The following is a 13,245-nucleotide window of genomic DNA, read 5'->3' as shown; positions in this document are numbered from 1 at the left end:
CCACACCGTTTTAGGAGATACCGGCGAGCCGAGAGGCGTTTAAAGCATCCGATACACACATCCGGGAAAGGGAAAAGCTGGGAAAAAACTGCGGAGAGACAGAGAGAGAGAGAGAGAGAGAGAGAGAGAGAGAGAGATGAGAAACGGAGACAGCTCTCCTCCCTCAGAGCTGCTGGAGCATCCCTCTTCTCTCCTCTTTTCCACCTCACTGCAGCAAATCAAGATGAGATACAACAGCGACATCTGCTGGCCACATCTACAATTTTTCCACAAGGTTGCCAGATTGATTGCGAGGACGATGTAAATAAAAAACAGCGTTTGACCGTTAAATATAAATAGGGTCAAGATTTCCTGATTTATTTAATCGTGTTGTTTGCAATTTTGTTTCCCATTACACTCTTGCTGTATCTTTTATATTATAGTAAGTATTATTCTGCAGGAAATTAGGACCTTTTTTAAACGTGTTTGGGGGATAAAAAAAACCACACACAAATCTGGCAACCCTGACTCATCTTCCCCACCCTAATCTCTTCCAGTATCTAGGCGTGCGATGCATGTGACCATGGCAACGTACAAACCCGCATACTACCCTACAAAATAGTATCTAAAATAGTAGGCTTGTCGCGTTTTCAGCCTTTCTCGGGTTGCCATGGCAACAATAAGTACGCAGTCGTAGGCTACGTCAAAACATGATACCATAGCTTTCACCTGACATTAGCATCATACACTTTTGGACATAGTGCTTAGTAGGCTAGTTAATTTGGCTATAATTAGACATATTATGATATTATAACATTAGGGAATTAAATTTGGAAGTATTTTCGATATAGTGGACTTATTTTTAATTAGCTAATTTTAAAAAATAAACATCATTAACAGTTATCTTTTACTAGACCACACAGTATTTGTGTACATTAAAAATGATAAGCTAGTTAGATTAGCATATTTATATCACTAACATACCCACAATATGAGCACAGGACAGGTTCAGGGTGTTAAATAGTTTGTTCAATATGTATTTAGTTTCCTTTATGTCCAGTATATTTAGTTACTTCAGTAATCAGGGACAAAGGATATGTAGGAGACTACTGTTTAAAGCCATTCAGCTCAATGCAAAATGCTGAATGATGTCATGTGTGACAGGCAATGAGTGCCCTAACAAAACAGCTTCAATACCCAGCAGAGTCTGGTCTTGCCCACCGAGAGGCAAACGCTGTGACTGCACTTCAGCTAAAGATCAATGCTCACTCTCTGTGGACCGGATGCACGGAAAGCCCTTCACTCAGTGACCTTGAGCAGAAGATTAGAAGATGAAAAGAATGGATTGAGACCACAGTTCCCAGCCCCCCAAACACATCCTAACTTCACTACAATGGGGAACGGTTGCCGTTAAATTAAATGTAGTGCTGTAGAAAGAGACTGCAACACAAACATGGGGATAATCAACAGCAAAATGGGATTTCTGTCATGTTTTGTGTTTGTAATAAAATGGAATCTACACCCAAGTATCGATTTATGATGTCAGGCACCGATGTTGGGTGAGGAGGCCTGGGGTGCTAAAGGTGTTACAACCAACATACATAAATGTACTAAACGTTCTTTAATACAAGTAAAGCTTTCTAACAAAGAAATGTAGACCTTAAAAATGACAGTTGTATTCTTCCTTAACAAAACAAAGGCACAAATGCCAAAAATAAACCTTTATAAGGAATAACACCGGTGTGAGTAGCAGCAATTAATTTGGTCTGAGATAACCTTCACCAACCGCAGTGGTGAATCATCAAATGCAATAATGAGTACATGAGTCTAGATGGACGAGTGCTTTCTTTACGTTCACAATGTGCAGCCAAGATAAGAAAGTTTGTTCCCATCCAAGTCCTGTGTATCATTTTATATATTGTACACTCATCTCACAATACTGTGGGTTTGTTGTTTATAGCCTGATACCATCTATGCTGTGACTCATAATGAAAAACGTCAGATAAAAAACATAAGACATGAGTATCGTTAATGAGCAAATTTATAGAAACTGTACATGCTATACAAATGATGATACATCTATATACATGAACATACTTTATAAATAATTAACCAAAATACATCATAATCAAAAATATTTGATCTTAGGGACACAAATTACGTCTTGGTATGTCTGAGAATATTGAGTAAATGAAAACAGCTTTAATCACCAGCAAACCCTTAGTCCTAATGGTCATTTCCTGAAGAACAAAATAAAAACCACACATGATACTAATATTGGCATAATGTGGCATGACAGGAAATCAGCATTAAAAGAAACAAGGTAAGAAAATTTCAATTTCTACTACATTAATTTGTGTATGATTGTGCCCTGTGATAGACTGTGACAGGTATCCTGGCTAATCTATATAAAGCTCACACTTTGTAGCAACTGTAATTTAACTAAATTAAATCACAGCATTGGATGATTAATAGATTAAAGGCACAACACAAGCTGATTACTTTAAATGAAAGGCGATTACAAAAGTTAAGTGGACACCTCAACCCCACAACCCCACATTTATTATGAACTGGAACATTGACTACACCCAAGACCTCAGGACCTGACCACACAGGACATAACGAAATGACAGAATGAGCACAAATTTCCACAAATTCTCCAGAATTGACAGAAATGAATAAACAATTGAGCTTATTATAACAGCAAAGAGTCCTGGACTGAAATGTTTAATAAGCATATAAGTGTCATGGTCAGGTGTCCACATACTTTTGTAGTCTATAGTATATTTGCAAAAATCACCCTAAGTATGTAAATAGTGAATCTTTGACATGAAAAAATAAATTTAATTTTGTAAACATTATTTAAATCATAAACGATTTAAGGTTGTGATGAAAAAATGCACTTGTTCAACTGATAATGCCAAAACTCAAGCTAAAGGGAGGAAAGGCATTGTTCTTTTGGTCAGTGGTCAATAACACATCATGTAATACAACACATTTTGTAAGCCGATTGACACACTTCCCTGCCAGCAAACAAAAGCATGTCAAAGCAGCTGAAAGCCGTGACTGCCAGGAAAACCTCATTGACTTTTTCAAGTCCAGGCCAATATGTGTATGCATAGTAGATCCTGAAGGCCTGATATGGCACAAAGCAAATGAGCATGATCAACACAAAGCACAGGCTCTTGATCTGAGCCCAGAACTCCTGATGAACCCATCGGAATTCTCCATGTTTTTGGCGCACGCGCCACATTATGTAAAACTGACATGACGCTAAGAGCACCCAGATCAGCAGCACCACAGAGCAGATGATGTAGTTCATCACTTTTACATTTTTATTAATAAGAGCAGTTCCAAATGCAAAGCACTGAGTAACATTATTAGTTATTAAAGTAGGTTTATCCGTTCCTGTTCCATAATTGATGGTAGAAGGAATAACAATAGCCAAAATGATGGCCCAGATAGTCACACTGGCTATTACAGCATGCAGCTCTCTGTAGAATTCCTGTCGATGTCTCCATTCAAAGTAAGTCAGGTATCGGTTGCAGAGGATGATGGCATAGAAAATGAAGCTGAGGTACATGTGCCCGTGAAGCATGCTGCTGACCAGCTTACAAAAGTAGGGGCCTAATTCCCATTTGTTGGCAACATAGTAGTAGACACGGAAGGGCACAGTGAGGAGAAAGATCAAGTGCAGCACCAGCAGATTGATCATTGACACTCTGGTGACAGACAACATGTTGGACATAATGGTGGTGCTCATTATGATCACTCCGACGATCCCACCAATAAAGACAAGCAGGTAGAGAACCGCCAGGCTGATCCTGTATGCGATCGGTAAGTCAGATTCGCTGCTGTTTAACAAAAAAGACAAAAAAGACAATAATCAGGTAGCATTTGTCACTTCTTATAACAATTTAATACATTTATAGTAAATTTGTGGAAAATATATTACTTGCAATGCATGTGAACAGATAAACTGTAAATAAAAAATCTGTAATATATGCTGTACATATATGCTATATGTATAGCAATGTTTCAGCTTAGTTTCAGCTGGAGTCTGTCCAAGAACAGATGAAGTTCATGCTACTACAGTATGGTAATAAAAACAAAAACAAGGTTTGAAATGTTTTTTTATTGACCTCTTACAATAACTGTAATATTAACTTATAGTAAACTTTTATATGAAAATATGAGCTAAAGCAGAAGTTGTGAAAGACTTCCCTTACACCCAGGGTGCTGAATGTTAGCTCCAAACAATAGTTTGCAATATATTTAACCAAGTTTGTTGAGTCATGCATTCGTTTCACATCAGTAGGAATCTTAACATGAGGAACAAACTGTTAAGTAATACCAAATATATACAATCTATAGATTGCATGGATTATTAGAGAGGGTGCTCATTTTTTTTATTCCTTCACTATTTTAGGTGAATTCCTGTTTTTTAATTAAAAGGCAACCTTAACAATATTTATGCACACTTACACTATATGTGCAAACATATTACACCTGACCACAAACTGACCAAAACCCATATGTGGTTTTCTTTCACTGGAACTAATTGACCCAAATCTGTTTCCAGCCCAACAATGCATCTTTGCACAAAGCCAGCTCTATAAAGGCATGATTTGTGAAGGTTGATGGGGAAGATCTTGAGTGTCCTGCACTGCACTGAAACGCTGATAAAACCTTATCACCCTACATCATTACTGATCTCACTAATACTGTTGTAATCTTTTAACTAAACGAACACAAATCACCACAGTCATGCTTTAAAATCTATTGAAAATGTATCATACATTTTATTCATTCAGGAATACACACTGGAGGTCCATTGCAAGGTCAAAGAAGTATCAAGATTAATAGCATTGCATATGCAGCATTTGTAGGTTATAAGAAAAATCTTATTTAAGATTGGGTTTGTAATATTTAATATATCAATATATTAATGTAATATTCAAGTCAAATATACTTCTGATTATAACAGTTATAACAGAAAAAAACAAGCAAACAAACAAATAAATAAATACACACAATAATCATAGATTATGATCATGTTTAATTACATTCATCGGTTCAGTTCTTGTTTTGAGCTCATTCAAAAATGCTTGCTTATGTTTAATCCGTACACTTATTCCTTTCTCTCATAACTCCACACCTTTCATGTTTAACTCCTTAAAAATAAAACTAGTATTTCCCTGAATGTGATATACAATAATATTACAATATTAAACAATACACAGTATTGACAAGTTTAATATCATCAAGACACAATGATAACACACCTACGTTGTTAAACCTTTAGCAATATACTGTATAATGTATTTTCCACATATATATTTTTTTTTGATTAAATATTACTCACCCAATCATACTTGAAACAATAGCTTATATTTTCAATGCAAGGTGTCTGTGTCGCTGGATATAAAACACCAGTCAGGATGTGGCTTCTCTGTGCCTTCCTGACACAAACCAGCCCTCAAACAAACCAACTCACACACTTGAGGAAGTGCTGAAAGCAAGATTAAAAATTAACAATGTCATTTAACTAGTAATATATGTGCATGTTTTTTTTTTTTTTTTTAGCAACTGAGTAAAGAAAGTGTACAGACTACATAGAAACCATAAAGAAAGAGATGAGTCTGTTTATCAGAGACAACACAAATCCAGAGGTGACATGATATAAGTATATAGTGCCCATAGACTGTGATTAGTGATAGGGTAGGAATGGGTTTCCACTTTAGTAAACTTTAAACTCTATCTAAGTGAAAGACTCGACTTTAAGAACAGTTTGTTACACTTTAGCAAAATACAGACATACGACGGGTGGTATGAGGAAGGGAAAGTTCTTGAGACAGTTTCCTCTGATGCAAGGTCAGTTGTCATTAGGCAGATGATATACTGTAGTAAGGACATATACAGCAGTGTATGCTGCAATCTTAACAAGATCTTAAAGTTATGTTACTAACATTATAATGTATTTTTCAGCTTTATTACTATATGAAAATATTAAATAATATAATATGGATACAGGGTTATGGATATTGTGTTCTAACACAATTAAGTGAAACCACAGGACTGAAGATAAGAATAGAATGGAGAAGAATGGAGCTGTGCTGCTGTCATCACAACCTCCTCTCTATTTTCCTTTGTTGAGGAAACCTGGTCATTATTAAAACACAGTTTAAGTAGAAGTGCAAATGAGCACATGTAAATATATGTACAACAAATAAATAAGGCTATGGATAAATAAGAAATAGGAGTATGTGAAGTTGTATGTAAGGCACAATATGTGTAAATGTATAAATATAAATATATAAAAAATGTATAATATACAGGGGGGCACGGTGGCTTAGTGGTTAGCACGTTCGCCTCACACCTCCAGGGTTGGGGGTTCGATTCCCGCCTCCGCCTTGTGTGTGTGGAGTTTGCATGTTCTCCCGTGCCTCGGGGGTTTCCTCCGGGTACTCCGGTTTCCTCCCCCGGTCCAAAGACATGCATGGTAGGTTGATTGGCATCTCTGGAAAAAATTGTCCCTAGTGTGTGATTGCGTGAGTGAATGAGTGTGTGTGTGTGTGTGCCCTGCGATGGGTTGGCACTCCGTCCAGGGTGTATCCTGCCTTGATGCCCAATGACGCCTGAGATAGGCACAGGCTCCCCGTGACCCGAGGTAGTTCGGATAAGCGGTAGAAAATGAATGAATGAATGAATGTATAATATACATATACCTGCACAATATATGTGCATTATGTGCATTGTATGTACAACTGTGCCTAAGATAATATACAGTGCATATACAAATACAGAGAGCTAAAACTACGGCAAGCTAAGATAACTATATATAATAATAACTGTATAATAATATAGAGATATAGATCGCAGAATGTACAGTATGCAAACAGTACAATTATACAATTAAAGATATGTATAATTCCAGTGTTTTATGATTTTAATTGGTTACTGATTTCATGAGCCAAGGATTGAGGAACTTGATCAAAAACCATTGCAACATGATCGAAACTATTTTGTAGCAGTGAAAAACAAGAGCAATAACATTAGGTGAACTGTATTCAGCATTTATGTAGTCAGTTGTTTCAACCAATTCATCAAGCTGCCAACTTTTGCAAGACAGTTAATATATGCATGAGGTTTATATTAACAATAATACATTTACAAATACATTTTAATATGCGTAGTTCTACAAGCTGTACATGTAGCACACAGTTTTTTAACATCAAATCCTTTCCAATATATATATACACACAAAGAATTGCCTTTATTTTCACTCATTGTATATAATGATTTTAACATTTAAGATTTAAGATTTTTAAAATGGTTCTTTTGATCCAGTAACCATATTTTCATCTAACATTTTTTATCCGCTGTTTCCACACCAGTGGTGTGAAGCAGCAGGCCAAGAGAGTCACTCATGTCATCCTTCATTCCTGGAAACATCTCTCTATATCGTGGAGCAAACTGATATAAGATAAAATACATGATAAGGTCTAAGGTCTTACCAGCTTTAGGGAAGTTGCACATGAATGGAAACAAACTCTGCGATCTTTCTGAGATCGGAGGAGTCATAAACTTTCATTACAAAAAAAGAATAGTTTTTTTGTATTAAATAACACATTTTTTCCATTTTGTTGAATGTTTTGTTCATATTTCAATTGTTAGTAATTGCAATTTTTATGTTTAATAAAAATGTAATAATAATTTAATTATTAATTTAAATATTTAATTCATAAATTAATAAAAAATTACTAATTTATGTAGATCAGCAGCCATTCTACTGTAATGTTGTACGTTTCCACAATGTATTTTGTAAATGATTTCTCAATGTAATTGAGTAATGTGTGTTATGGTGTCAAAATAAACGTAAAAAAAAAAGAAGAGAAAAACTATAATATGTATAACTGAACGTGGCATCCATGTTTCATGTTTTTACAAAACAGAAAGCATGTGAACACAATCTTCTTCCCCATTGTGGGAAGTAGGATCATTCTGATAGCACATGAAATCAGTGTTAATTCCACCAAAGTGAAATTGTAATGTTACACCAAACAAAGACATGTTCATTTGTGTGCTTTCAATTTTGATTAAACAGTTTGAGCAAAGCCAGTTCAGTATTGCGTTCAGCATACAGTATATACAGTAGGTGGAGCCTGATGGCTTAACAATCCAATTCAGCAGTCCACCCTGTGGTCAGTAACAGTCAGAGGTTGAAAATCAGGATAACTGCAATGCAGGGTAATCAAAACAAGATACAGAAGCTTATCAAAAATCAGGAATTATATACAAAGAACTCTCAGAAGTGCTCAATGCCTCACAATGACAGGATATGAATGAACTGGTAATCATCTGGCAAACAATCATATTTAGTAAGTATTTTGGTCAGGGTCATGGTGGATGTGGAGCCTATCCCAGAAACACTAAGAATAAAACAACTATATATTCTGGCTGTTTTGCTGTAATAATGAGACCTGGACATTCACATGAAGGCCACACAGACAAGAATCAGAGCTCAGGATCGACCCAGAAACCTTGAAGATGTGACTTACACACTTACAAAACTGACACTAACTACATTTCCATACTGCATGAACTACTGTACATCAAATAAAAAAGAATGGAAAGGAATTTGAGGAAGTCAAGATTAAACCGGTTAAATATTCAGGTGAGTACAAAATGGATAAGATTATGGATTCCTGGTGGCTACTGAACTATCAGTGGATTTGGATGTCACAGTAACATAAAAAGTCCTGTGGATTATTATTCTCCATATTTGAGTGTTCTTTTTTATTCGAAACGCATTAACATAAGCCTAACATAATCCTTCTTACTTTCAGAACACTCTTTTGTTTCTTGGTTTTGTTCTGCACACTTGGCTGCATTATATCAAATTGAATGCCCTGTAATAAATAACCCCATTCTTCAATTGATTATTTTATTCCGGTTAAAATTTTCATTCTAACATTTTCTGATATTCTAGTATATTAAACATCAGTATTTCACAGACATCTCATCTAGGCAGATATTGTAGTATATTTGTTAGCAAGTGCCGTTCAGTGCCCTGTTTATCTGATCTTACTGGGAGTATGGCATGGGGGATACGGGGAGTTTCAGGAAAGCACACCAGCTTAATGAACAGTAGGCCAGTGGTATTGAACCCTCCATAGGGGATTAGCCGTGGATTAGCTGAACGATAATCCAAACCAACACATGACCCGTCACACACTGGATGGAAGTGTGTGTAAGCATTTTCTGTCCATAGATGGGTATTATTTTTGTTGTGAGAGCAAGATGGCCAATATTTATTCTGCATTCTGCTTCATTCTGAGTCGCACCATATTCTGTGTTAAGTCAGTAGAGTGGCAGAGATGATAATTGCTTAAACTGGCAATGTAACAAGATCACTTTTTCAGGGATGGACACAAAAGCCTATATGATAGATATATTTATGTTGGAACCACTTTAGGAATAATTTTATACGACATAATGTATTATCTTCTCCTGCACGTGACTGCTCATTTTCCATCATCATCTTGTGTTAGAGATTTTTTTCTTTGGCCAGTGGTTTTCAAGGTAAGATTTGATGGCAAAACAGTTATCATTACAGAAGTCAACACTGGAATTGGCAAAGAAACCACAAGAGATTTATCTAAAAGAGGTAAGCATCCCATTGATTAATTTACTGTGTACTGCACATGCAAAGATAAAAGACAGTATGAGTCTGTAAGATGGTACATCTAAGCAAGAAATACGCAAGTGAAAAGTCACAAATGTATAATTACAGTCGTTACATGATGGTAAGTCAGGTTTTTTAGTGTTGTCTCACAGGGGCCAGGATCATCATAGCTTGCAGAGATATTGCCAAAGCCGAAACAGCACAGAGAGAGATTGTTGCTGATTCAGGCAACCAAAATGTCCTCATCAGAAAACTCGACACGAAATCAATCCAGGAATTTGACGAAGTAATAAACAAAGGTGAGTGAAGACGGACTACAAGCTCATATGCTGTGGTTTGTGAAATGACACCTACAGCATATATTGTAACATATATTTATACATAATACTTTTTATGATGAGAAAGCTTTTACAAGACAAAAAACTGGATACTGACATTATTGTTTTTTTGTACCCATTCAGAGGAAAAGCAATTACATGTTCTCATAAACAATGTTGGAATCATGATGTGCCCCTATTCTAAGACTGCAGATGGCTTTAAGATGCAATTTGGAGTCAACCATTTGGGTAAAATATTTTTTACGTTCTTTTCATCCAAGAGAAGTGCTGAATCTCAAATTTATAGTGCTTCATGATACACATTCATGACTGATCTATTCTATGTTTCTGTATCTTTCTGAAAAATCAGTAAATGCCAGATTATGTAAATGTAACTGAATTTACTTTGTGCTAGCATTTGGATGACATCAACAGTGAGAAGAATTACCAAAGCAGGATGGACAGAGCAAGCTAGCAAATATCCTCTGTTCTCGATCCCTGACCAAAAGTCTTAAAGGTGAGACTGACATGCTCCATCCATGCTTATCTCATTTATGGTGGAAATTTAAGGCTTTGGGTATGAACAAATAAATTACAAAGGTCCATTTGATATAATAATTAGCCTCTACAGTCAGCAAGAGTCAGTTCATTCTAAACAATATAGTGATGTGTACTGAGGACACGGTGGCTCAGAGGTTAGCAAATATGCCTTGAAAATCCAGGGTTAGGGGTTTGATTCCTACCTCTGCCCTTTGTTTTCCTGCATCAGGGGCATCCTCTGTGTATTCCGGTTTCCTTCCCCAGTTCAAAGACATGTGTTTTATGCTGTCTGGCATCTCTACATTGTCTGTAGTGTGTGAAAGGGTGTCTGTGATTGTGCTCTACAATAGACTGGCACACTGTCCTGGTTGTTTACCCTGTCTTGTGCCCCAAATCCTCTGGAATAGACTCCAGGTTCCCTCTGGAATTGTGTAGGATAAGCGCTACATGAAATGGATGGCTGGCATTGATATGTATTCATTTTACTCAAATACAAATCAAATATGAATTGAATCAAATACAATTGGAGATGTGATGTGACCTAAGTTAGTGTTATGAATTTTTTTTTTATTTTAAAATAACAGCATGTCTGGTGGAGATTTATTCTTCTCATTTCTCAGCAATTTGCCAACAAAATTTGTGAAAGAAGTTCATTCATTCATCTTCTACCGCTTATCCGAACTACCTCGGGTCACGGGGAGCCTGTGCCTATATCAGGCGTCATCGGGCATCAAGGCAGGATACACCCTGGACGGAGTGCCAACCCATCGCAGGGCACACACACACACACAGACACACACACACACACACACACACACACACACACACTCTCTCATTCACTGTGAAAGAAGTTCATTTCTTATTTTGACTTTTATCATAACAGTTCTGTCTCACCAGCATCTCTTCTGAAGTCTCTTAGGGTTAATAAGGCAAATATTGCAGCTTGTCATGTTACTGTTTACTGTTTATTTTGAGTCAGAAAACTTAAAATTAGAGCTTTACCTCAAAGCACTGACCCCGGAGACTTAATCATCTTCACAATATAACAAATGATTTACAGATTTTACAAAGATATTTTAAATATAGCATCTGCATACCAGAAAAATCTGTGTTCATTATATACTATAGAAATGAAATTAAATATTAGAATGTGCATTAATATAAAGCTTGCAGCTGGAACTACTCTCATCTTGTTCTGACCACTCAGAAGTGAGCTTTTAATAGCTCTATATAATAAAACAATACTATGTGTATATTGATCAGACACAGGCGTGACAGTAGACTCAATCCACCCAGGCATTGTTTGCACTGAACTAAAGAGACACATGAACCTTGGGCTCCTTTAATAGTCAGGCCTTTCACTAAGACATCAGTGCAGGGAGCGCAGACTTCAATCTACTGTTCTGTGTAGCCAGCGCTCGACTCACGCAGTGGTGGCTATTACAGGTGATTACATTCGCACATGGCAGTTAATTGTCTTCAGGTGTTTTACTAAATCTCAGAGGTATAATTGCGTTCACGTTGCATGAATTGTAATCATTGATCATGCTGTAATCATTTTCCTTCTGGCCTCTTTACAGCAATTGTAGACCTTCAAGTTGCACAAGAGCTACACAAGATGATGAAGATGTGGGAGCTGTGGGACCTCAGTTGCCAGATGCTTGGCATGAACTGGGAATGAATGTAAAATTATTGTGCACAGTGATGCACACACTCAGCACTTTATTAGGAACAACTTTACATTTGCTCACATATGCAGTTATACGATCAGCCAATCATGGTGTGAACATTTGATCATCTTTAAAGTTCCAGTTTATGTGATACTGTGCCTACTATAGCCTCAGAAGCCTTGTTATTGTCTGATAGGTGTAGAACCTGATGCAGAGTTCTGCTGTTGTAGCTCATCCACCTCTAAAGTTCAGCGTGTTGTGCATTGTAAGATGCTTTTCGGGCTCACCACATTTGTAAAGAGTGATTATTTAAATCATCATATCCTTCCTGTCAGCACAGCCCAGTCTGACCATTGTCCTGTAAACTCTCTTATCAACAAAGCCTTTCCACTGACAGAACTGTGGCTCACTTTAAGTTTTCTGTAGGCTCTTATTTGCAAAAAACCCCCAAAAGATCAGCAGATTGGGTTATTTTTAATATAGCCTAAATTACATAATTGTACTATGAATATAGTATTATTTTTATTTTTAAGTATTTGAAGCTCAGCAGGGGGTACGGTGGCTTAGTGGTTAGCACGTTCGCCTCACACCTCCAGGGTTGGGGGTTCGATTCCCGCCTCCGCCTTGTGTGTGTGGAGTTTGCTTGTTCTCCCCGTGCCTCGGGGGTTTCCTCCGGGTACTCCGTTTCCTCCCCCGGTCCAAAGACATGCATGGTAGGTTGATTGGCATCTCTGGAAAATTGTCCGTAGTGTGTGATTGCGTGATTGAATGAGAGTGTGTGTGCCCTGCGATGGGTTGGCACTCCGTCCAGGGTGTATCCTGCCTTGATGCCCGATGACGCCTGAGATAGGCACAGGCTCCCCGTGACCTGAGGTAGTTCGGATAAGCGGTAGAAAATGAGTGATTGAGTGAGTGAGTGAAGCTCAGCAACTATTTTTTTATTCTAAGGCCACATTTACATGTTTTTAATAAAGATTTCTGCTTTGATTCACAATTGTTTGAGAACTGTCTCATATCAGTCACTAAACTAAAGAGACCAATGGAATGCTCA

General features: G+C 37.1%; 2 protein-coding genes across 3 annotated transcripts; one reads left to right on the top strand and one right to left on the bottom strand.

Annotated features, from left to right (window-relative positions):
* Positions 1–2,128: 2,128 nt before the first annotated feature.
* LOC132848444 (probable G-protein coupled receptor 141) lies at positions 2,129–5,455 on the bottom strand. 2 transcript variants are annotated; one of them, XM_060874153.1, is made up of 2 exons: positions 5,345–5,455; positions 2,129–3,833 (listed from the first exon to the last, which is right to left on the bottom strand). In XM_060874153.1, exons 1-2 carry the CDS (start codon positions 5,350–5,352, stop codon positions 2,960–2,962), a joined length of 882 nt encoding a protein of 293 aa, XP_060730136.1. In that variant the 5' UTR covers positions 5,353–5,455; the 3' UTR covers positions 2,129–2,959. The 2 variants fall into 2 exon arrangements, with proteins under 2 accessions (XP_060730136.1, XP_060730137.1); XM_060874154.1 differs by having other exon boundaries at positions 2,129–3,830; positions 5,345–5,410.
* A 355-nt stretch (positions 5,456–5,810) lies between these two features.
* si:dkey-94e7.2 (uncharacterized protein LOC100141353 homolog) lies at positions 5,811–12,205 on the top strand. Its single transcript, XM_060873614.1, is given in 10 exon segments — positions 5,811–5,853; positions 9,554–9,649; positions 9,820–9,966; positions 10,129–10,334; positions 10,400–10,439; positions 10,442–10,501; positions 11,788–11,865; positions 11,868–11,970; positions 12,105–12,149; positions 12,151–12,205. Coding segments are annotated over 10 exon segments (873 nt in total).
* Positions 12,206–13,245: the final 1,040 nt, after the last annotated feature.

This window comes from Tachysurus vachellii, chromosome 7, assembly GCF_030014155.1.
Source record: "Tachysurus vachellii isolate PV-2020 chromosome 7, HZAU_Pvac_v1, whole genome shotgun sequence".
In the NCBI taxonomy this organism is placed as follows: domain Eukaryota; kingdom Metazoa; phylum Chordata; class Actinopteri; order Siluriformes; family Bagridae; genus Tachysurus; species Tachysurus vachellii.
Note: the sequence above shows the minus strand (reverse complement) of the source record. Positions and strands in the feature narration are given on the sequence as shown.